General features: G+C 43.4%; 1 protein-coding gene across 1 annotated transcript; it reads left to right on the top strand.

Annotated features, from left to right (window-relative positions):
• The first annotated feature begins 62 nt into the window (after positions 1 to 62).
• LOC115320469 (methylcrotonoyl-CoA carboxylase beta chain, mitochondrial) lies at positions 63 to 25774 on the top strand. Its single transcript, XM_029980630.4, has 17 exons — positions 63 to 315; positions 465 to 531; positions 3787 to 3871; positions 4150 to 4251; positions 6255 to 6382; positions 8518 to 8630; positions 9426 to 9539; positions 9652 to 9716; positions 11338 to 11437; positions 12454 to 12549; positions 15694 to 15766; positions 15827 to 15903; positions 17605 to 17671; positions 19580 to 19736; positions 23451 to 23565; positions 23867 to 23952; positions 25446 to 25774. The coding sequence occupies exons 1-17, from the start codon at positions 184 to 186 to the stop codon at positions 25561 to 25563; spliced, it is 1695 nt and encodes a 564-aa protein (XP_029836490.2). The 5' UTR covers positions 63 to 183; the 3' UTR covers positions 25564 to 25774.

Here is a 25774-nt window from a genome sequence, read left to right on the forward strand (position 1 = left end):
TTCCTCTTATAATACTGACGAAGTAATAAAAGAAATAAGTTCATTTTGTTTTGGTTTGGGGATGACTTGCGGCACTTGGCTGACTTGGCTGGAAGCTGGTCGTGGCTCTTGGCAAGCTTGCGAGGTAAATGGATAGGGTCATCAACTTCGAGCTCGGCTGCTGCTGCTCGCGTTGCTTCGAGGATGTTTCTGAATCGGTTTTGCCGGTGCGCGAGATTACCACTGCGAATTACAGCCGTCAGCCGTAGAAGTTACCATCTCGATGAAGTCAGGACGATCGGAAGTGTGCCGAACAAAAATTCTCCCGAGTTTCAGGTGATAATCTTGCGTTCTACCTGTCCAGCATGCTACCTGTCTGCATGCCTCGGTCGTGTAGCTAACGTCGCTCAAAAGTTTGATTTCTCCGATTAACAAATTTAATGAATTTTTTCTCTACTTCGTGGTTTTATTTCTTGCGTTGACAGGAGAATTACCAACGGATGAAGGCGCTGGTTGACAAATTGAAGGACACCGTGGAAGAAATCTCGAAAGGTAAGGCAGTGATAGTGTCTAAGTTCGCAAGTGCCCTGAGCTAAAATAAATATTGCAATCACTATTAAGTTAAACGCTGAAATCATTTCTGTCAAACTTTTTCGGTAGATATTGAGGAGTTTCAGCGAATATAGGGGGCGCTCCGATCGATCCAACATGGCGGACAAGAGGGGGATAGATTTGCGACGCCCGTAGACCGGTAGCGTATAAATAAAACAAAGCGTGTAGTTCTCTGTTTGTTGCCGTGTGCGAGACGATCATCGTTTCAACCAAGACCTACCGTGATGCTACAGATGAAGTCTTCAAACCAGTTGAAGGCAAGAAATCTTGCCAGAGTCAAGATATGTGTGCAAGTGTTCGACGTGAGCTCTCACTTCTGGTGCAGCTGTCATCAAGTTGAACCGAATGTACGCGGGTCCAAAGAGAGGTACATATCAACAATGTTCGCGCGTTGAAACTATGACGCGTACTTTATCTAAGACTAAACTTATCGGTCTGCGGCTACAAACATTTTCGTTGACGTTGCTTAGATGATGTAACCATTCAGGCCTCGCATTAAAAGGTATCGCGAACTCTTCGGTTGTTCTAGTTAATTGAGCAAAAAAGCGGTTGGATAGAAAGTATGACAACTGCAGCATACAAGGGACGATTGAGGTCTTTATCCTGCGTATCGAAACATCGGTATCCTTGGTGTTATCTTGCGATCAGCTGGTCGCCGGTCGTCCTGTTTTTACGCGTAATGTAAACAATTCCCAGAAGTGCCAATCTCATTTCTATGTGCTTTTGCACCCCTACAAGCCTCGTTTTGGCTCTTGTGGAAAGCTTTAATGTAATAGCAATAGTCTCATCGGTCATTCGAGTTGTATGTGCCACGGTGATATCTGGACAAACAAGTCTGTATTAAATGCAAGAAGGAGAACGAAGGTAAAGCTTTTTTAACTGTTTTATTTTTACAGAACAGGGCAAAGCTTCTAAAACAAGACCAAACTAAGCTGATATTTGAGTGTGCTCAAGAATGAATGCCAAAGGTGCTTATGCTAAGTGGTAGATGTATGCAGTTAATTTTCTGTTTGCCTCTGCATTGTAAATTGGAAGATATGTACCAGCAGAAGACACATGTCCTTTTGGAAATGTCTTTTATTAGGGCAAAAATAGGTTTTCATACACAACCGAAGAGTCGCAACACCATTTAATGCGAGGCCTGAATGGTTACATCATCTAAGCAACGTCAACGAAAATGTTTGTAGCCTCAGACCGATAAATTTAGGTTTAGATAAGTGTGCGTCATAGTTTCAGCCTCAAACACGCAACATTGTTGATATGCACCTTTCTTGATGACAACTGCACCAACGTGAGAGAGCCCACGTCGTCGAACACTTGCACACATATCTTGACTATGGTATAACAAGATTTCTTGCTTGAAGTGAAGATCATCTCGCTACGACTAGCTACGACCACCCACCGCAGCGATGCAGGCGTCAGTCGCCGTCACCCGACGCAGCTCGTTTGGCATTCACAGCTTTCCCCATGGTGCTTCGTTTGTACTTGGCACCGAGCGTTATTTTCTGTGCTTGTGTGTGCTCCGTGGCTAGATATGGGCCTCAAAAGCAGTTCTTCAGGCTCAATAGCGTTCACCGAAGAACTTCTGAAGAAAATGCCACCCAGGAAAAAAAGCACGAAGACACAACGCACCAGCTTGGCGGACTATGCACTGGGCGCGGAAATCGGGCCCTGCGGATTATACACCAAATGCAAACTATCTAAACAAAACAGAAACGTTTTTAGGCTCAAACTGATTACTGCGGACTATACGCGACACTGGTGCCTGTTATTATGCATTGTATATTCACTGCTGTTTGTTGTGGCTTGAGACTGCCTTCCTGTAATGATGCAGAGGGGTCCACTGAACCTTGAAATAAAGATATTTGAGCACATCTAGATGCAATGCTCCTTGAAGCCAGATGGTCAGGGAAAAGGTGTGCCATTATCTAATTTGCCAACAGCACACCAATGGTAACAATCAAAACTCACCGAGTCAATGGGCAGTTTTTCACCACAACATTTATTGCCGTGTAATCACCAATTCGGTCCATTAAAAACCTTGAGGCTGTAGCCTATAGCGCATCTATTCTGGATCTGCAAAGCTTATGCTGTAGACATGCATCATCACATGAGCATGTTTCTTATCAATCTTAAACGTAAAACGCTAGTTATGCAACGAAATTCCCATATCATCACGTTTTTAGCAAATTGAATGGTCCCACCTGTCGCACTGTTAGCTTTGGAAGTAAACCAATTCACAATACCACCAGTGGCGAACATCGTGCCAAGCATTAGTGCTGCATGTAGCACAAAAATGTCCTAACTAGGGAAGCAAACTTAATCGATCGTGTTGATTAAAGCACTTAAGTACGGGAGAAATTATCAATCAGAAGGTCACTCGAAAGGGAAGTTTTCTTGCTGAACGAATTTGACTTTTTATTGGGCGTTCCGCAATGTAAGGCCGAAGACATTCACTCCGTGATCGGTACAGAAGCATTTGCTTAGCAGTCGGTCGTGCGTGCTAAAAACAACAAAAACAAAGGTGGATTAGAAACGCGATAGATTCGCCTTTGCACGGAGTACTTACACTCAAAATTGTGTCAACGTAAAGCGACTATGGCCCACCTTGCTAGCACCAATCTTAAAATTTATCCGTGTAGTCGTCGCAGCCGTGCACCAACCGAAAGCGTTGCCGCAAGCCCTTCCGCCGTCAACTTTGAATCGCTGTTGAGTCTGAAAGAACTGCTCTATGAGGTCCATATCCAGCCACTTAGCACATACACAAGCACAGGAAATAATACTCGGTTCCAAGTACAAGCGGAGAACCCGGGGCGGAAAGCCCTGAATGCCGAACGATCTGCGTCCGGCGACGGCGGCTGACTGCGTAGTACACAGGTTGCGCTCCTTCGACGCCTGCATCGCTGCGGCGGGTGGTCGTAGCTGGTCGTAGCAGATCGTGTCACCTCTGTTGCTCGTACCGAAACACTAGAGCCGCGTAATATTCTTGCTGCCGAAGTTTATAGGCCTACGTTCGCGGCCAACGCATATACACAAAGCCACCGCCCAGCGAACCTATCCCCCTCGTTCTCTTTCGGCGACCGGCCGCCAGGGCGGTGACACCGTCGCTGAAACTCCTCAATAGAAAACTTGAGTAGAAAAAAGTAGATATTAAGAAATCTAGAACCTATGTTTTGTTTTCCTTTTTCTTTTCAGGTGGAGGTGAAAAGGCCGTACAGAGGCATGTCTCCAAGGGAAAGCTCTTGGTCAGAGACAGAATAAACACACTAGTCGATCCAGGGTAAGGGTCATAAAAATAATTAGCCCACGGTTATTCCGATACTATGTTGTTGTATATTGCAAAGTATCTTAAGGTTTGAGTATTATAAACAAATCAGTGTCAGTGACAAATCTAAGAAAGTGGAAAAATTTAGTGTTGTCGCATACCACAACAATATCACTTAAATCTAATGTTAGAAGCTCAAGTGACATCACATTTTCTTCAGATGAATTCCATTCCCATTATTATAGGACATGCAGCTTGAATTCTTTCTCTGTAGCCCACTTTGTCTTCTGCAGGAGCCCCTTCCTAGAGTTGTCCCAGTTAGCAGCTTTCAAAGTTTATGGGAAAGATGATGTGCCGGCTGCTGGCATGGTCACAGGAATCGGGAGGATCTGTGGGTGAGAAAAATGCTGCCACCTTATTTGCATATACCATATTTTCCAATGTATAAGTCACATTTTGTATTTCTTCCAAAATTTCAGTTTGTTAGTCTTTAATAATGATGCGCCTTTGTGCGTTTGCTTCTATAAGTACGGACTTTAACTGCGGAAATTTGCTTTAAAGTCATATTTCTCGCTTTTCATTGGTGAGAATATTGAAACTGGTGAGAATTCACTGGCGTGAATTCATTGGTAAGAATATTAAAACATAAATTGTGATTGCAGTTTATGCTTACGCATAGATTGTAATCACAATACACGTATGCAGGCTTATCAATGCAGTTATGCCGCATCAATCATGCGAATATATAGGTGCGACTTATGCACCAACACGCAGCCCTGACGTTGCACCGCTGCAGTGGTGCTGTTGTCGGCACAGCGTGTGCGCAGACAATCCACTTCACATAAATTGTTTCTGCACAGGCACGCTGTCCTCACATGGCAAACACAGGTGTTTGTAAACAGGGTGTTGGCCAGTACAAAGTTGTGACTTATCTACAAACTGTTTTTGTGAAAACGGCTATTTATTGGGGGTGGTATTTAGTGTACACGATGCAACTTAGACTAAAAAATATGATACTAATCTTTTTTCTTTTTGCTTATTAAAAGTGAGTTGAATTTAAAAATTGTAGTTCTAGTACGAATAAGTCACGAGTAAAGGCTGTGTCACAATTTTTGTAAAACAAAGGCTAAAAGTAATATTTTTTTCTACAGCTTCATGTTGCATTATCTTTTGTGAAACAAAGCCTGCAGAAATGGGAGAATAACTTGACTGATAAATCTTGGTCATTTCTGGTGCCGTCTGTTGAAGCTCGGTGGGTCATCTGGGACCAAAAAAAATAAAAGACTAAAATATGGCTGCTTGCCTGGGACGTCTTCGCTTTCTGATAACGTGCTGGATTGACAGTGTGAAGCAAGAAAAGCAAACAACGGAGAACTCTAGATGTATTTGTTTCACGTCATTGATGTCATATGTTGTGAAAATCGTGACAAGCCCCAAACGTGCCTTTTACTTTAGGATGGTTGCCTCACGTTTTTAGTAGATGGTGCAAAAAAGGAACATACAGTTATATCCCGACAGATAGCCCATCTAAAATGGAGAGCATATCAGATGAAAATGAAGAGGGGGCTAACTTTCCGTGTCCGACTGAGAAAAGTTGGGAAAATACCAGTTTTGTATTCTGTGATCCACCAAACTTGTTAGGCCCGCTTCAGACGGAGCAATTTCACCCAGAAACTTGACGTCGCAACACCGGCTTCCGCGTTCACACGCAGCAACCGAATTGCTCCGACTTGCCATCATCATCATTAAATTTGATTCTTCTTTCACTATTTAGACGCCCAGCTACGCGCTAAAAACGCGTTCTTCTATTTTTGAACGGCGTTGAGAATACTAACTAATTTTTCTGAAACTATTTATTTCCGAAAACGATCCATTCCAAACCAGAACTAAGTCTTTAGCTGTCATCATCACCACCACAGGCGCGTCACGTGAAAATATTGCGTCTCTTATGGGCTGCAGCCACTTCAACGTCATTCGATTTGCTCCGAGTGGCTTTCTTGTTCGAGCCGGACCCGATCTCAGCAATTCGCGTCAATCTAGGGGAGGCTAGGGAACAACCCGCCAGCAACCTCAAAATTGCTGGAAAAGTTGTCCCGTCTGAAGCGGGCCTTATCACGTTGGATGGCTGTAAAGCATAAAGAACTGTTTTTCCCAGTCAGCAATGTTCGCTCATCCCCCGCCGTAGCTAACTAACCCCATTTCGGCTTAGGTCACCATTGACCCAGGTGCTGCAGCTTCTATCTTTCGGTGTTCTTGAAAAATAATTAGCAAGTCATGCCAAAATTGCAGGAGTGGGGCAGAATGGGGAGCATTTCTCTAGATATTGTAGTAAGAAAGATGTCATTTCTGCAAATCTTTATTAAAGCTTTTTTTCATCGTCGTTTGTTTTGCTTGGAAGGACGGAGTGTATCATTGTGGGCAATGACGCCACCGTCAAAGGAGGCACCTACTACCCCCTCACGGTGAGGAAGCATCTGAGGGCACAGGAGATTGCGAGGGAGAACAACCTCCCTTGCGTGTATTTGGGTGAGTGTGGGCACGTTTGTTCGTAGCTTCAGATTTGCTCAGAACGTCTGGTATTCTCTGCCTTAATTGTGAAGTTGTAAAACCTCTAGAAAATATTGAGCCATTGTGAAACAACTTATTTTTTTCTTGCTTTTCTTCCCCCTCAAAACACTAAAATAAAAAATATATATATGTATTCAACGGTCTGTGCTTGCAGCATGGGGCAATATTAGTCTAGCAATTTCTCTTTTTTATTTGACAATATCTAACAAAAACTGCACTTTTTGGTAGAGTTATGCAGATATAAAATTATTTTATTACAAATCGAGTAGAAATATTAAAATTCAACGGTGAATCTAATTAAATCATTTTTAAATACAAATATTTTACATATAATAAGAATTGAACATGAATCATTCATTAAATCATGGCTAAAATATTTCGTTTAAAAAAAAAGTTTTTTTTTGTTTGTTTTTTGCATGAAAAGTATTGCGCGTACCTCTGTGAAGAAACGAAAAGCCTGGTAAAACAAGTTGGGTGAAACATAATTTGACATGGCAGACAAAAAAATGACTACCTTATTTATTTTAATATAACTCAATGTTATTATGGGTTGAACCATAATAATAACCTAAGGAGGTTTACTTACAATAGTGAGCAAGATTTCCGATACAATGGGGCAAGCAGGAATGCTCCGACCCCATGTGGCGGGTTTGAATCCTGACCAAGGTGCCCGCAATCTGACGGAAGCTTATTGCGGAGGAGGCACCGTGTAACCGAGCTTTCGGTTGCACGTCAAAAGATCCCCAGGTGGTCCAAATTAACCCTCAGTCCTCCGCTGGGGCATGCCAGATGCGCGTTGTTGGTTTGGCACGTAAAACCCCCAAATTTGACTTTTTAGGCAAATTTGACTTTTTAGGAGTGCTCCGATATGTCAGCCATTTCTCCGAACACGTCAATACAAAGCAGTGATGCCTGATGTGTGCACGCTGGTGCGAAGTGGTGAAGCTTCACACCAGCTCACACAAAAATCCTTCGAGTGCCGTGTCTTTTTTTCCCACATATGCCAACACACAAATTTTTTTTTATTAGTAGCAGTGTAGCATGCTTTGTCTATAATATTTATTTATAAAAAACACACTCTTTTAAAGGCAAAAAGCTAATTGATATCCGCATGCCTCCAACCCATGGCACATTTCTCATATCATATAAATTTCAAGACATGGTATTGTGCTGTGGCACCTCGATTTTACACCCTGAGGTCGGTCTTCTGAGTGGCCTTACTTGGCCCTTAATTATTCGGAACTTTAACTTCTTAGTTTTTACAGTCGTCGAATACCGAATTTATTAGTAGTTTCTAGGTCTCGGCGTTCGCCATGTAGTGCAAGGTTGAATGACATTGATTCGCTGTCCCGTAGCAATGAAGGAGCATACCAGAACGGAACTTGCCTAAACAAAACAAGAAACTGCATGCCATCAGAAGGTGACACTACATGACGAAACACGATTTGCATCACTGGCCCATACATGCTGCTTCATGTGAAAAGAAACGACGGTCAAGTTGGGAGGAGCAAGAAGCAAACCGAAACTTGAACCACATGGGAACGTGCCCGAGCTTCAAGCCCAGCCTTGAAGCGAAAAACTGAAAAATTCTTAAGGCGTCATTTATAATTCTCAAATTTTCGAGAACCTTTGATACTTTAAACAATAAAAGTGTGCCGCAAATCTAATAGCAAGCACTATTTCCGAAAGAATTCCAAACGCTGACACCGAAATCCCTGCAAACCGTCATCTGTAAAGCTATGATTTTAAAAAGTCTACTCCAGAAAGAGTTTCCTCTAGATTTAAACATTATTACAGTAAACGAAAAATATCTGGCACGCATAATAATGCTGGTACAGGCATATTTTAAGTCCCGATTTGGTGCGTAGAGCACTGGTGTCTTGTACTGCTCTCTAAATTGGCCGTACGAAAGGAGAGCCCTATAGGAGTTTCTCTTTCTCACATTTGTTGCTTAGTAACAATCCTTGTTCGACTCTGCTTCGCTTAGCATTTATTCTTTGCATTTAGCTTTTCCTGTGGTCAGACACATAGTGTCAAAAATAGGTTAGCGTGGGTGGCTTGCATGGAGACGTTCTGTCTCTTTTCTACAACAGTGGATTCCGGCGGGGCATTCCTGCCGAGACAGGCCGAGGTCTTCCCTGACCAGATGCATTTTGGCCGCATCTTCTACAACCAGGCCACCATGTCGGCCGCTGGCATTCCTCAGGTGGGTCCTCAGTCGGCCTGGCACAAGTCACGCTGTAGCAGGCCAACTGTGCCTTTCAAAGCTTGAAGCAACTGAATGGCTGTATATTTTTGAAATCTAGAGTTATTGTGATTTTAAAATCTAGAGGTATTGCAATGGCTGGCATTAAAAACCTAAAAAAAAAAAAATCTTTTTTTTTTTAGTAGAGAATGTTTACAAAAAAAGTCGGGTGTGTGTATGTTTATACACCCTAGAACTTAGTGTGCCTCCACGGGCTATTTGTCTCCCAGCTGTAGATGAGAAATTTAGCCAGTGCCGTGCAGCTGCTAGCCTGGGGTCTTTAACGTGCACCACGCAGTAGGGATACATGACCACACGCCGGTATGATGCTCATCCAGGTCGAAACGGGCAGGGGTGGAAATTCAACCCAAGACCCCTGGGTTCTGCAGCGCGAGCTTTCGCTTTACATCTTAGAATGTTTACAAAACGCATTAGCACCGTAAAACGAACTGGAAAAATCAACGCCTGCACATAGAAAGCTCAACCTTTCATCAAATCTGCATCTAGGTAGTGCATTTTACCTAATAGAATTTTGAGGCATAGTTCCCTTTTTGTAAAAAATAGGACCAACAAACTTTCCCGGGTCAGTGGTGGACAGGCTAGCAGACGACCGAGTCAGCGATGGTTGTAATTTATGGCGCCATCCCCCGATAGGCGCAGTGAGCAGACGGCGCACTCTATCGTCTGCTATGCTGAATGCTTGCTTTTAGTTTTCCCGTGCGCTAAGGCATTACTGATTTTTTACTATTCCTCAAGATTGCAGTTGTGCTGGGAAGTTGCACTGCAGGAGGTGCTTATGTGCCCGCAATGTCTGACGAAGCCATTATCGTGCGAAAACAGGGGACAATTTTTCTCGGCGGCCCTCCACTGGCAAGTCTTTCACTTTATTATGGAAACTGTTTCTGGAATATCCAGCTGGCTCATCCTCTTTTGTTTTTTTATATGTATGTGAATGTGATGTAGGTTCAAACTCTTGTGCTAGGTAAAAGCTGCCACTGGTGAAGAAATAAGTGCCGAAGATCTTGGTGGGGCTGATCTGCATTGTCGGTGAGTGTTCTAGTAAGTGCTTGTGCACTGAGCTTGGCTCTGTTAATTTTGCTAACGGTTTGTTTTCCGGATGGCTCACTCACATTGAATGGCTCAATAAGACCTAGCCTATATTTGTTTACAAAATAGCCCTTTTCCCTCTCAAGGGCAAAGTGACCAGAAACGGCTAAACTGAACTCTAGAGAGATGGAGGAAAGATGTCCGTCTGGCTGACTCTATTCACCCTCTTCTTCACTGGGAGTCCAGAACTATGGGTTGTCCATGCCAATCTCATGCGTCTAATTTACTGCTTTACTTCCCAGACACAAATTCATGTTTAGGAGAATACCAATGGGATGCCTTGGAGCTTTTTGAACTTTGTGTATTTCTTCATTTGGCATGTTTCTGACTGGTGCAGACTATGTTGCTTTATGGAAGCTTTGTAATATGTATTACAGCAAACTTTTAGCAGAAATAGCACTAAACAGGTACTTTAACAGATTGAATACTTTAGGTGCATGGTGTTAGCTTTTATTCAGATAAATTACTACTACAGTGCAATTCAGTTATAACGATACCAGATATAACAATGTGCTGTTTAGAGTGATCAGTTTCTAGAGTTTCTAGACTAGAAACGCTCAGTTTCCAGTGCAGATACAATGATAATCGGTTATAACGATTTAATTTTTGGGTTTTCTCATTATTGTTAAAAGAGGATTGCACTGTACTATCTGTGAAGTACCACCTTTTTTGTAATAAATCAATAAAATGAGGAACCGACATATGTTCATACGGCCGTAAAATCCCGTTAAGGATGCCCAGCCAAAATGTAGAGATAAATGATGAAAAACATGAAAATATGACAGCAAAACTTTGTATAAAAAAAGTGATAAAACACCAGGCTATCCACTACAAATCACATGAAATAGAAACTGACCCGCCAATCGCGAACATGACAGATTTATGTTTCACAATCAATAAACATGCAGGAATTCGCTATGAACTCCTATGTCACAGTAAAGGATATTGCGGATGCAGCAGATTCGTTTTATGCGGTGCGAAGGACACGTGGGAACCTGCCGCGGACTCGCATGTCATGGATCGCGGATGCATCAGATTTGCGTTTCATGGTGCAATAAACAGGCGGGGACAACTCATGTGTCACGGGAACTGATATTGCATGTGCAGAAATGCGGGAACACACTACAAACTCCCATGCCATGGGAATCAATACCATAGATCGCAGACGCAGCAGATTCTCATTTCACGATGCAATAAACACGCAGGATCAACTCGCGTGTCACATGAACCTATATCATGTGCACAGATCGCAGACAAAAATGCGTGAACCCGCTACAAACTCTTGTCACACACACTCGTATCGCATATCGCGCGGTTGATGCGATTCCTGTCGGACGTCGCGACATCCAACAAGAATGAAAGTGTGCGAAGTTTCAAAAAAATTTTTGTTATAGATATTTAGCCAGAGAAATGGGATGGGTGATCTCTGGGGGAGGGCGCCCTTACACGGTTTCACTGAATTCATTTAGGTTCTTCAGGTTTAGTAAGGGAATTTCGGCAACAATAAAATAATGCAGCAAAGCTTGAAGATTGACCTGCCACCTCAACTTCCTCTCCACAGACGCTCAGGCGTGGCAGACCACTATGCCAAGGATGACGTCCATGCATTGCACTTGACCAGGAGGATCATCAGCAATCTGAACAGGAGGAAGCCAGTTCAGGTGCAAGAACCTTTCACCTCACTATAAAAAAGCGTGCAGTCTTACTTTAGCTATGCATATGTATACTTCAGCTTGTGGATTGCGTATAGCAGCAGTAAAAGCATAGTGAAGTTTACCGTAATTACAGAAATTGAAATTGTTATTTTTTTTTAAAATCATGCTTTCAAATTTTTAGGTCATCTAGTGTTCAGCCATGAACAGAATACCAGCCTTAAGGAGTGATGCAAGCAATGTTGACTTTGATGCTTTTATCTGGGTTGTGAGTTTTAGCATGATGCATGAGAACGTTGAAACACTAGAGACAGGAGTTATAGGCAGGAAACAAGAGGAGGTGGTTTTTTGAGTGTTTGGTCCCAAAATGGCAGTTGCACCACATAGCATAGTGCCAATGCCTCCTCTGTTTACAGGCGCACGTCACAATGGTGCCTCTACACGACCATGCCCTTCCCCTACTTCTCTCCAGAATGTGGGAACATTTGACGGGCGTCTCAATACTCTTCAAACATTGAGATGGACAATCGCCATTCAACATACACTAGAGGGAAGGAGGGAAAGGGCATGATGGGGCAAGAGGTGGAGATCTGCTAGATTAGCATCTGATCTGTCCCATTCCTGTGGTTTCATTTTGTGGCAAACTTCAGACATAAGGAAAGTGACCTGCTAATAGCTTCAGTAGTCGTCATGTGCATGGAGCAGCAGGCTTTGACCAAACATACTACAGTAAAACCTCGTTATAACAAAATGGGATATAACAAACTAATGAATATAACAAAGCAATCATAATTCCCCTTGCTTGCTAATAGGGAAGAAATGGACATTGGCTATAACAAACTAATGGTTATAACGAAATAATTACGATCGCTCCTTCAACTTTGTTATAACGAGGTTTTACTGTATAATAACAAAGTGAACAATTTTTTTTTTGGAAATGCATGTAGTATTGTTTAGGTCTTGCAATGAATGTTTTTTAAATTGGTATATCTGCTCATTTTCTTCTCTGTTTCACTTCTCAAAAGGTGACCACTACCAAGGTGGAGGAACCAGTGCTAGACTTGGACGACCTGTACGGAATCGTAGGCGACAACCTGAAGAAGACCTATGACGTTCATGAGGTGAGATGGGACTTTTGCAGTGTGCACACTGCCATTAAATGCCCCTTTGAATGGCTAAAGCATGATAGCTGTGAATAGTGCTCCCAATTGTTTTTGTCTTTATAGTTATGCTATGAACCCCTTTTGAAAGTCACGTGCCAATTGTTAGGTCTCAACCACTGCACAATGGCCAAAGAACTGACACCACTGAATGTGCAAGTCTTAAGCTACATAAGACGACGATACAGGGAAATTGTACCTTATTTCAGCATAAGTCAGAGTGCAATCAAAGCATAGGAGACATGCAAACACAGACATACAGATAAAAGTGCAAGGTCACGGCACATTCATTATGCTTGATTGGTTTAGTCATGCATAACGTACAGACAAAAGGAAGCACACGGTGACACTGTGCTTTTGGCACTGCTTGATTGGCCTTGGTTTGTAGTGTGGGCTGTACTCTCATTTATTGTGAAACAAAGTATAGCAGCATTTCTAGAGTTCCATTTTTTCTGCTTCATTTGTGTCTGCCATTGTGCAGGGATTCCGCACATTCCAACAGAGGGTAGACTTTCAAAAGGGGTCTTGAGTTGCTTTGACAACAGAAGCATCAGTTTTTGCGAGCACGACACTTTTGTGGGGTGCTGTCAGTTGTAAGCATACTTCGAACAACATAGCATACTTTAGTCGTGTGGAGGATATATGATTGGTGTTGCTTGTTTTAAATTTATTAAAATTGTAGATATGTATACTAAAGGAGATATATAGTATAGATACACTTGTAATACCGGTTTGGGCATTTGAGGTGTAGTAATTCAAATACAGTGTAGACCGCATAAAACATATGTCGCGGGAGTCGCGAAAATCCACACTATAAGCAGTACCGTGCTATAACCAAAACATCAGTTTTTCAGGCCAAAATGCATGCCATCAGACAACTTACCTTTGTAAAAGAATTTATTTTAGGTTAGATGAAAAATAAAGCTTAGTTTGAGGAAAGTCTTTATTTCACCAGATTAGTACACTTTTCTCTCAAGTGTGTCACACATGTTGAAAGAAATGAGCTACTTTTGCCTGGCGCAGCCTTTTATTGGCGTCGTGGGTTGCGGACGGACGTTGCGAACGTTCAGGATTGCTGACCCTAATCACTTTTCTCCGGCGATGAAAACGCGTGAAAATTCACGTCCTTTATACGGTATGCGCCAGTAATACCTTCAACTTGAGCACAGGCATGAAATGCTCCAAGTAAGAAATCCGGGCGATGTTCGAAAACACAAATGCTAAGAAAGCACCACTGTAGTCGAAGTAAACAAACACGACGACACGGGCGTTTCTGCCGTCTTGAGAGTGCCGCCACAACATCGCCGCACGAGTAGGTGGATCTTCCCTTCTAGTACGTGCTGGGTTGTCATAGCGACACACAACGAAAATTCACAGTCAAGGATAGCGCTTTTACGCGAAGCGATAAGCTTCTACCATGCCGTCTACGTCGACGATCAAAACCGACGCCATGTTTGCGGATAGAAGCAGCCGGCCAGCCGGCCCGCGACCGGCATGCAACGCGCGCGAACACTTCTCCTCGACCTGCGATTGGTCTGTCGTTGTGGTTGTTCCTAACCAATGCAGTGGAGGGACGCACGCACGTGAATGACACGTGCGTGCGTCCCTCCGTCGCAATGGCAACTGAAGCCTCTCTCTTCGCTTCTCCCCGCTTCTTTGAGCAACCTCCTTGCCCCGCGAGTGCCGCTTGCGGCTCGCGCCGTTATCTAGTGTCGCATAGGGAAGCGTGCTCTCTGCGTCGGTCAGTCGGCGCGGTCGCCGGGGCTGTTCCGAAAACCGCACTATAACCGGTATTTCCCTTCGCGCGCCTTCATTTTAAGCGGTATGTTATTACATGGAGTTCTATCGGAGGCGAACCGGTGGTTTATAAAAGCCGCGTTATACCCGGTCCTGCACTATAAGCGGTTACGTTGTAAGTGGTCTATATTGTAGTGGAGACATTTTATACTAAAGAAACTGATTTTACTTTTGAAAGTTTCTTCTGTAGTGCATTTCGCTGAAATCTTGCAACTTCCAAGTTGAAAAGGGGTGGGGGGAGAGAGAGAGAAAGGAAGGGAGGAGAGGAGAAGAGGGAGTGATTATTATCCTTCAAACTTGTAATGAAGAGTGTTATGCCATGGTAAAGTGGGTGAATCTAGGTCAGAGATGATTTGGAAAACTTGCTTCCGTTTGTAAAGAGACATTAATGTGATTTCTGTATGTGAAAAGACATTCATGAGTGCTCTGGCATGCAATGGGCAAATGGGTTTGAACTAAGTCTCCAATGTACCAACAAATACACCTGAGGTGCAGACTTTCTGGCCGCACATAGGGGTACATTGCTGCAGGAAAATGTCAACAATGTGAAACAAACATGTACGGTCGGGGTCAATATTTCTGGACCACAGGAGCGGTGGCCGATATGCATTGCTGCGCCCTCTGATGGTGCAGCGCCCGCTGTTAAGGTCCGTACTTGGCACGTGGCTGTCCTTCCATACTTGCAGGGATACTGAATCTCTCGCTTGCAGCAGCCACTTTCCGATTGTTGATAACATGCCACGTACCGCTTCGCAAGCAGCCATGCCTGTGAATCAGTGGAGGGAGGATTCTGCAGTAAAGATATGCACGCATCAAGCACCAGTCTCAACAGCAGGCGCCACACTATTAAGAAGCACAGCGATGCATATCGGTAACAGCTCTTGTGGTCCGGAAAATTTTGTCCTTGACTTTACATGTTTACCCAATTACATTACCTTTCAATTGAAGTCTGGTGTAATAGAAAGGTGCAGACATGGTTATTACCTTCTTGAATTTTGGTGATTTAAAGTTAGTGCTGCTTTTACATAGGAAAATCTCTATAGTAATAACTGCATTCTCTCGTGACTTTCTGCTTCCCGCTCCGCATAGTCCCATTTCCTTGCAGTGCACAACTGAGGCCCTGAAAATTGCGTTAGTGGCAATGGTGCGCCATTCAATATCTTGATTTGAGACTTCTTGACCACAGATTAGGCCAGTATATAAGGCTTGTCTGAAGGTTTTCTTTAAAATGGATTATCTGCCCTTCATAGGAAGAAGATTGGGCTATTAAAATGTTGAAACTAAACCATCCCTTTTATTTTGTTATAGGTTATTGCCAGGGTGGTTGATGGCAGCAGATTCGATGAGTTCAAAGCCCTGTATGGCGAAACACTCGTCACTGGTGAGTCAAATTGGAAACTCAGTTTAACTCTTTGGTAACTTCAACTCATTTATTTCTCAGGGTTTGCCAGGCTATATGGTTTTCCAGTTGGTATCATTGGGAACAATGGAGTCTTATTTTCCGAATCAGCTCAGAAGGTATGTGCCACAGCTTCATAATCATATAACAGTTTGTGTCATTGTTTGTTATTCTGGGGAGCGTCCAACGACACGAGAGTCTCGGATCAAACTCTATTCATATGGATCAAACTCTATTCACTGTACAGCTGCATTTTAAATTTGATGTAGCACTCGTGCTGCGAGCTTCATAAACAAAGTTATGAAAGTTACCTCGACCTTTTGCACAGGGCTGATTGATGCAAAATACATACTTTTGTCGACCTGTTCGAACCTATTTGAATTTGTTTTGACTGTTTGGCTTTTGGGGAAATCTGTTGGGGATGCTGACACAAATGCATGTTGCGCTTTGTGCCTATCAGCTTTATGCAAAGTATCTGGGTAAGTTTAGCATTTTGTGATTGACTAGCTACGATGAGCTGCCATAGCTGCTCCTGACAGAAAAGTGAACTCCCAAAAAGCTTGTTTTTTCAGTGCTTGGATAGGGCACATTTGAGCGTTTCTGAAATATGTTTCTATTTCTGTTCAACGTGCCGAAACAGAAGCATGTTTTGTAAAAATGCATCAGGTAAAAGGAGTCTCACTGCATAAATATCACACTAAAAGTTTTAATTTTTTGGAAAAAAAAAGGCAGGTCTTGAAAAAAAGTTTTTGCAGTTCAGTGTCCCTTGAGAAGTAGCTGGGGCAGCTTGCAATTCCCTACTTCATCGGCGACTATGGGTCACACAATCACGTGGTTGGCATCACTATGAGCGAAGTCGTGATATGGATCACATGGTCGTGAACTATAAACCATGGGAAATCACACACGCGTGAAATAATTTCACGTGACACCACGGCATCGCATCAGTCACATGACGACAGGGCATCACGTCACGCGACGTTGCACAACGAGGTGTGGCTCGCGCTGGTGATTCTCTAGCTTTTCGATGTCGGAAAGCACCTCCCTCGATTGCTTGCCGAGAAACTCCTCCCGGTCTCGGCATTGATCCGGTAAAGCGTTGTAGAAGCCTACAGTCCTTGTAAACAGTAACGCACGTGCCATAAACTGTTGGACACACAGTTATGCACATCCCTCGAGAGCAGGAAAGGCCATTAAAATTATGGATCTCGGTGAACTCGTGAAGGTGCTCAGGGGAACCCCCGGGTTTGCTAGGGTCCCAGTTTGAGAATCCGTGGCTTACACGATGGCATAACGTGTAGTGATTACACAATCATGTGACGTCCCTTGACCCTTTTCCACATTGAAGCAACAATTGTTTTGCTGAAATGCGGGTGCATAGCAGCTGCAACGACACTCGTCCCAGCTGCTCCGCTGCACACATCTGTGATCCAACGAGTGCAGATGTTCACTCTGCTGCACATTTGCACACATCGGATCGAGAGATCCGTAGTTCGATTACTGGTGAGGGACAGTTGTGATATCACGTTTCCGTACCAACTTTTTATGACACTCAAGACTTCAAAAACCAGCCTTTCAACGCTTTCTGTTTTAAACAAAAATGACACAAAGTTCTGTTCGAGCACGTGTTAGCGCTTGCTGCTACAGTTATTCCTCTCGTGTCACTTGCTTCATTCCAAGCAACACGCTTCCGATATGTGCAGAAGTAATGATTACATAAGTGAATCCTGTCTTGTGGAAACAAGTGGTAATGTGCGTATATCTTGCATGGTCGCGGCCTACGTGCAAAAGTATAAAACGTGCAATCTTCTGCTTTCCAGGGTGCCCATTTCATTGAACTCTGTTGTCAGAGAAACATTCCACTTATATTCCTTCAGAACATCACTGGTATGCTCATAATTTTTTACCTTTCGGGGTTTAGGACAAATTGGGAGCAGCGACCATTTAGCGTGAAAAGAATTTGTATCACAACAGTTGTCCAGACATAGCAGCTTGTTCTACTAGAGTCCTTGCATAGTCATCATACTGGCGAAAATGTTAAACTTTGTCAACATAATGTCATTTATAATAGCATTATTTCAGTGCTTTTCAATTTTTGTTTTTCATTTTAAGGAATGCCTGTCTGCTTCGAATGGCAGCGAGGGAACCTTGCCCCCCTTGGAATTGTTACACTTAAGTAGTATAGAGGTCTACAGACTTTGCTAACAATAATGCGCACAGTAAGGCGTGTTTGGCTGATAGCTGTGCGTCGCTGCATGGGTTAGACATGCTAGGCGACTGCGTAAACTGGGAAAAAAACACTTCACCTACGGCAGGCACGATTGACAGAATTTCGTCGCTTAGGGGAACACTGAAAGGTACTCGGAAAACCCCTGAATTCTTGAAAACCCAGTTTGAGAATTCATGAAAAGTCAAAGCTTTCTTTATAACAGAAATCACATCAATAAAGTGAGGTGAAAACGGGGGATTAAACTGAGAAACATCCACATGCCCCAGTGAATACTGTCATAATATCACGGTTTTCGCAAACATGTGTGAATATTCAAAACATGCCAATATTGATTAAAACTGATATTGTTGTAGTCAATATGTGGTGTACAAATAATGGCCTTAAGAAGGGTTGTGCGAATATTCGAGTTTTCAAATAGTAGTTTTGATTAATACGCTAGTGGATATTCACTTCGCCGATAAACTGCAATATTCCTACCTTTCGAAGTTGATTGCAGTGAGTTAGTTCCGTTTAGTGCACTTCTTACTGAGCACCTGTGCACTGCGGGGAAGCAATACCCGCGGAGCTCGCTGGCTCTTACGGCATTGCTTCGCTGCAGTGCACAGGTGCTCTGTGAGAAGCGCACTCAACGCGGCTAACTCGCTGCAATTATGCTAGGAATATATGTTGGGTAGCACTGTCTTGATAACCTTCATTCATCATTTGTGCTTGATTATTTACGTTGTAAAATTTTAAATTTAAGGAAATATGTTTGCATAGAGCACTCACGTCTATGAATTCCCTCGATTAGGATAGCTCCAACAAATTTGTTGTTCACACTTATAAATGTACATAGTTATGTTAAATTGAACTGAGCTTAGAATTGGACAGGTAAAAGGTTGGTAACAATTTTAACAAGTTCATCTGAATTTTTGTTTAAGCATTATGCACAGCAGTAAAAGGCTTGGAGAAACTGTTCGATAGTCGACTAAAATCACTGTTCACTTTGAACTTGCTTCGAACTCAAAATTTGCTTTTTGCACTAATATTAAGTTAAATTAAAAAAAAAAAAAAAAACATTATTACATTTATTGTAAACAACTTATTTTTCGCAGGCTCAATATTTCGCAATTTAGGTCAAGGCTGAAGTTTTGGAATAATTTGCGGGGGCCTAATTTTTGCGATGCGGTGGGAATGCAGGGTTTCCTCCGGAGCTTGCGACTGCAGTATTCATACCTTTCAAAGTGTTGATCGCGGCAGGTTAGCCCACTTCGAAAAATAAGAATATCACAGTTCATCTCAAAGCGAATATCGAACAGCGTATTATTCGCAACTACTACTTGAAAATTTGAATATTTGCATTGCCCCACTGAATAGCGAATTATTCGAAACTTCTGTTAGAAAATTTGCACACTGGCACAACCTTAGTTGGCACAGAACATTTTTTCCTTCTCCAAAGGCACCCTAGTAGAGCATTTGCACTTCTACCAAAACACAAGGACACAAAAAAGGAGTGTGGCGGCGAGCGTGCCCGATGCGATTTGTAGCTGGTTGCAGTACCTGCTGCATCACGAGCATCCTTACAGGTTTCATGGTGGGCCGGGATGCCGAAGCAGGCGGCATCGCCAAGCATGGTGCCAAGTTGGTGATGGCCGTGGCCTGTGCCAAAGTTCCCAAGTTCACTGTGCTGATTGGGGGCTCCTACGGTGCTGGAAACTACGGGATGTGTGGCCGTGCTTATTCGTGAGTTGGGGCCAGTGCTTTGAAGTCTCGGTGCTTTCTGGAAAGCCTTGCTTTCTGCAGCAGCTTCATTGTACAGGGTGTTTCTTGAAATGCCGACCAAATTGTTCCTGCGAAGAGTATGCATTGCACACAGCAAGATGTTTAAGGTCGTATTGATCCCTGCCAAAAGAAAAATATGGGAAAACGAGTAATGTTCGGTGTATTTAGTTTACTAATTTCTTTTGAGCAATTAACCTTTTAACTAATATACTTAGAGGTATAATTTCAATTAGAATCTTTCTGCCTGTCATCAAATACTACTAAGTCGGCCCGCTCACACTAAGACATGTGCAGCATTTTACGGCATTCTGAAAAAACATTCGATTTGGACACATTTTTAAGTTTTGCTTTCCTATTAAAATGCACTTCCGTGCCAGTGGTTCTCCTTCCCATGGCCAAAGCGCGCAACCACTACCTCGGCTCCCTCGTAGAAAAAAACAAAATGGTGCTCACCTGCAAAATCAAACAATGTTCTAGACGAATGGCATTGCAAGAATAAGCATTGATTCTTGGGTTTGCTTCAGTCATGCAAAGAAGACATCGCGGCGCACTTTAGTTCTGTGCTTTGGCCATGGGGAGCAAGACCGCTGGTGGAAAGGTGTGCTCTGAGAGGAAACCGAAACCTACAAACGCACCCAAATTGAGTGGGGTTTTTTTGTCTTTTTTTGGAATGCCTTAAAATTATATTTTTCCAAAGTGAGTCGATTTAGTGACTTTCAACGATGCCCAGTAATTTTCTAACTGAAACCATACCTTTAAATTTACCATTTAAAAATTTAGTTTCTTAAAAGATAATTAGCAAAGTATATATGCTGAACATCATTAATTCTCCAATATGTCATTAACCTTTTTTTTTTGTGGAACGCATACTTTACACAGGAACGATTTGGCCAGTGTTGCAAGAAACACCCTGTATATCGTGACATGTCCGATACGAGACGGGATTTCAGCAAGCCATATCAATGACCAATTTCTGCTGAAAGCACAAATTTCCCTAACCCCTCTGACAGCATGCTAGTATTAAAAATTTGAAAACCTTAGAGTACTGCATGAATGAAAAAAAAAAGGCCCAATTGTACTAATGTGCAGCATTGAGTGCCTTCACATTTATGGCATCTTTCTAGAGTATTCAAATGTAGCACTATCAGCAATGTAGCTTTCAAATGTACTAGTACTATCCTCTGTGCACTACAACACCAAGACATTATTTCCAGTCTTGCCTCATTACAGTGGAAAGCAAAGTTGTTTCCTTGGTTCCTCTCTCTCTTCCAACTGACCTCCTAAAGATTGAGGTTTTGGCAGGATTACTCAAATGTGCCTTTGACCAATCTACCGGCTTGAACAGGTATTACCCTAGTGCACTTTATTGTAGTCGCCCTACTCCATGATGCGTATTGAACATCTCGAGTAAGCAGTCATACTTCTCTGGTCAAACTGTTGCCCCCTGCATTTGAAAAATTGAGGCACCACAGTACCTAAAAGAGGCCCTCACATTGTCACATTCTATAAGCTCCTTAACCTTCTATAGACTGCGGTGCTAATACCTTCTGAAGAACCACCTCCTTGCAAGTGGGGTATGGTAGTACCTCGTATTGCTGTAGAGCACTGCAAAATACAGTGTAGACCGCATATAACGTATGTCGCGGGATTTGCGAAAATCCGCACTATAAGCGGTACCGCGCTATAACCAAAACATCAATTTTTCAGGCCAAAATACATGCCATCAGACAACTTACCTTTGTAAAAGAACTTATTTTATGTTAGATGAAAAATAAAGCTTAGTTTGAGGAAAGCTTTTATTTCACCAGACTAGTACACTTCTCTCTCAAGTGTGTCTCGCATTTTGAAAAAAATGAGTGACTTTTGCCTGGCGCAGCCTTTTAACGGCTTCGCGGGTTGCGGACGGACGTTGCAAGCGTTCAGAATTGCTAACCCTAATCACTTTACTCCGGCGATGAAAACGCGTGAAAATTTGCATCCTTTATACGGTACGCATCAGTAATACCTTCAACTTGAGCACAGGCATGAAATGCTCCAAATAAGAAATCCAAACGATGTTCGAAAACACAAGTGCTTAGAAAGCACCACTGTAGTCGAAGTAAACAAACACGATGACACGGGCGTTTTTGCCGTCTTGAGAGTGCCGCCACAACATCGCCGCACGAGTAGGTGGATCTTCCCTTCTAGTACGTGCTGGGTTATCATAGCGACACACAACGAAAATTCACTCAAGGATAGTACTTTTATGCGGAACGATGAGCTTCCACCACGCCGTCTACGTCGACGATCACAGCCAACGCCATGTTTGCGGATAGAAGCACTGGCCCGCGACCGGCATGCAACGCGCGCGAACACTTCTCCTCGATCTGCGATTGGTTTGTCGTTGCGGTTGTTTCCAACGCAGTGGAGGGACGCACGCACATGAACGACACATGCGTGCGTCCCTCCGTCGCTATGGCAACTGAAGCCTCTCTCTTCGCTTCTCCCCGCTTCTTCGAGAACCTCCTTGCCCCGCGAGTGCCGCTTGCGGCCGGCTGACGCCGTTATCTAGTGTCGCATGGGGAAGCGTGCTCGCTACGCCGGTCAGTCGGCGCGGTCGGTAGGCTGTTCCAGAAACCGAACTATAACCGGTATTTACCTTCGCGCACCTGCATCTTAAGCGGTATGTAATTACATAGAGTTCTATGGGAGGCGAACCGGTGGTTTAAAAAAGCCGCGTTATACCTGGTCCTGCACTATAATCGGTTACGTTGTAAGTGGTCTATACTGTACTACTCTATTACACACAAGGAGCTTTATGAACTTGTGTTTATAGTGTTTGATGTGTGTGTGTTTCTTTTTCATCTGTGTTGTGATGCACCATCGAAGACACATTGCTGTTGGTGGGCGTGAACAAATGAACATAAACATGAGCCTTAGAGCTTCTAGAACCTTAATGGAGCACTGACAGATCAACAGCATGTTTTCTTTTATTATCCGAAACAAATGAAAATGATGCCTGGACATCACCCTCAAAACTCAAAACTTGGGAACTCGGTATTTGTGAAGTAAAGAAACGATTTCCAAAAGCTGAATATGAAGTTCCTGCACGATTCGCGCCAGTGCAGTGACGTCAATGATTGAGTTTCTCGCGCCTCCGTCCCGACCCGAAGAGTCGTGTTCGCCGGCGTCTGGCGATCAGCCGCTCTTCTCCGTGCGTGATGTCTGACGCTGTGAGCAAACGACGCAGCAATCTCAAATTCTTTGAAAAGCTGTGAGGTCAAAGAGAACGCGCTGTGGATTTTTGTGAGCGACGTGAGGGGCCACGTTGCACCGGTTCTGCGTCAAAGGCTGCCCTGGCGGAGTCACAACTGAAACTGCAGTGCACAGACACCAAACCCAGTTGTTTTGACCATTTATTTGGTTGATTTCCTTTTCAAAGTCTGAGAGGTCGTTGGGCGCCTAAAAAAGAGAACTTTGTCCAATTCCTCGACTCGCCGATCATCCTCAGTGCTGCATGTGTCTAGTGCTGCCATGTTTTCCTCAAATTTTTTCTGCGACTGACATTGTGTGGTGAGAAAAACAAACATTTGTTTCACAGGCTATAAATGTCGAGGAATAATTTAAAGTGCCATTTACTGAAAGTTAATAAAAATTGTTGCATCGCCCCTTTAAGTAGCACGCCAACCCTTGCAGGCCCCGGTTCCTGTTTATGTGGCCCAATTCCCGGATCTCGGTCATGGGCGGAGAGCAGGCAGCCAATGTCCTGGCCACCATTGCCAAGGACCAGAGGGAAAGGGAGAAAAAGCCAGTAAGACAGGGACAGAAACACTGTCTTCATTTCAGTACCAGCCGTTCACGGCCATCGTTTTACGAAGTGTATTTGTGGATGTATAGCAACCTGACGAGATCTTAATGGAATGCGTTATGAGTCGAGGTAAAGGAGAAGGCAAGAACCTGTGCCTAAAAGGAAGGAAAGGTAGGGTAAGCAAAAGTCCCATGCGGCCAAATTCGCTTTAAAAGCTGTTTTGTGTTGCTTTATAAGACTTATGTTGCATGATTGCAAAAGGGTGTAAGAAGGCAGTTGTTCATGGCAACCTGGTGTATTGCAGTGGACCGAAGCTGACGAGAAGGCTATAAAGGACCCAATCATCGAGAAGTATGAAAACGAAGGGAGCCCCTACTATTCCAGTGCAAGGTGAGTCTTGATTAGTTGCAAAGCAGCACTACCCAAAGGCGTGAGGTGTTTTTTTTTTTTTTTTTTTTTTTTTGCAAATTGAAATATGGAAGGTGTTTCTAGCATTGACATAGAATATCTTAAAACATTTAAGGGCACCTTCTTTTCTTTAGAAACAATGCAGCTTTAATGTAAAATTATGCAGTAATGTGACTTCTGTGCCATCTATATCATTCTGCATTTCACTAACATGTGAGAAATGGGCACCTACTTTGTGCCCAAGATTAATTTCTTTTTTATGAATGGTGAACCATATAGGCTCAGGCCTTAAACAGTGTCGGGTCATTACGGTAAACTTGGGCGAATTTTCGAGACTTTTGATTATCACTTTAAATAACTTGCTATTCAATTTGATCTTTGTATTGAACTCTGACAGTATTTCTAATTGTTTGTTTGTTCAGGTGGTTTAGCTGGCTGTGTTGAGAGCACTTGCAGCCTACTAGGGCACTGCAAGGAAGTGACAGTTGCAGAGTAGACATTGTGATTTTCCTTGCCAGTGGCTAACACAAAATAGTTTCTCTGTGTGATGCATTTTTTTTTTTAAGGAAAACATTTGGCGTTTTGTGAAGCACCTTGTATACGTACTGGTATTCCCTAATGAAAACCGATTTTGCTTTTCTTTTCACTTGTATTGCAGGTTATAGTATCATCATATTGTGCAGTGCTACATAACAAACTGGAGGCTAGAGTTTTTTTTTGTTTTGCCGTACTGCTGGCACCTAACCGTAACTAGTTAGGTGCCAGCTACGGAAGTCGACAGGTTGACTGCTAGCCGAACACCGACGCAGCGCTCGTCTCTTCACCGATTGGACACTGGTGCCAGCTGTGCCTCTTCCTCGAGTGAGACATAGAGCAGTACTCTGGTCCTTGAAACGAGTGCATTCTGGGCCTCCGCAGAGAAAGAGAGTGAAAGAAAGCAACAGAAAAGCAGAGAAAAAGAAAACTTCCAGCCTTTCCACCCTGGTGAAGAAGGAAGACTAGCGAAGCTGTACTATGGCGGGAATGAAGTAATGGCCGACCGCAAGTTTTTAAGCCAGAGTGGAAAGGCTAGAAAGGTTGCTGCAATCTATGAGCGATGACGGCAAGCAGACAACCGGCAAACACAACTCTCTGGACAGCTACCGCCATCTATGAGCGACGGCGGCAACCAGAGTGTTGTTATGACATTTGTTTGGTACCGGACACGATCCTGGGAAACCTAGCCCTTAACAGCTCCAATGTAAAAAAAAACAAAAAAAACTTTTTGTTGGAATGGGTTGCCGCGAGTTGATGGCAGTGCTCTGCCCGGTAAAGCCCGCATTCCAGTTGTTCCTGCATTACCACTGCCTTTGCCACGCTAGTACGGCAAAGGGGCGACTTCTTTGATTACGCACTTCTCGTAGCATTTTTGTAAAAAAACGCGTTCCAGCAGCTTTCGTGGCGGCACTCTTAAGTTGCCTCGTTTTTCTGTGCAGGATCTGGGACGACGGCGTGATCGACCCAGTGGACACGCGCAAAGTACTGGGCCTCAGCCTAAGTGCGGCTCTCAATGCGGAGATTGACCAGACCCACTTCGGGGTGTTCAGGATGTAGCTACAGTTCTTGTATCTAGCAGGGATGTCAGAGGGGGGTGTACATAGCATGCACAAATGCAACTCATGGTGGGTAAAGAGAAGGTGATGGTGCCATCCTGTGTCCTCACACCTAGAGTTGACTGTCTTTTATAAGTACAACCCGGGAGATCAAACCAGTGCAGTGTTCACAAAACACAATAAAAAAAAAAAACTGGCATGACTTGTTAGAA

Source organism: Ixodes scapularis, unplaced genomic scaffold (genome assembly GCF_016920785.2).
Source record: "Ixodes scapularis isolate PalLabHiFi unplaced genomic scaffold, ASM1692078v2 PGA_scaffold0__279_contigs__length_252992795, whole genome shotgun sequence".
In the NCBI taxonomy this organism is placed as follows: domain Eukaryota; kingdom Metazoa; phylum Arthropoda; class Arachnida; order Ixodida; family Ixodidae; genus Ixodes; species Ixodes scapularis.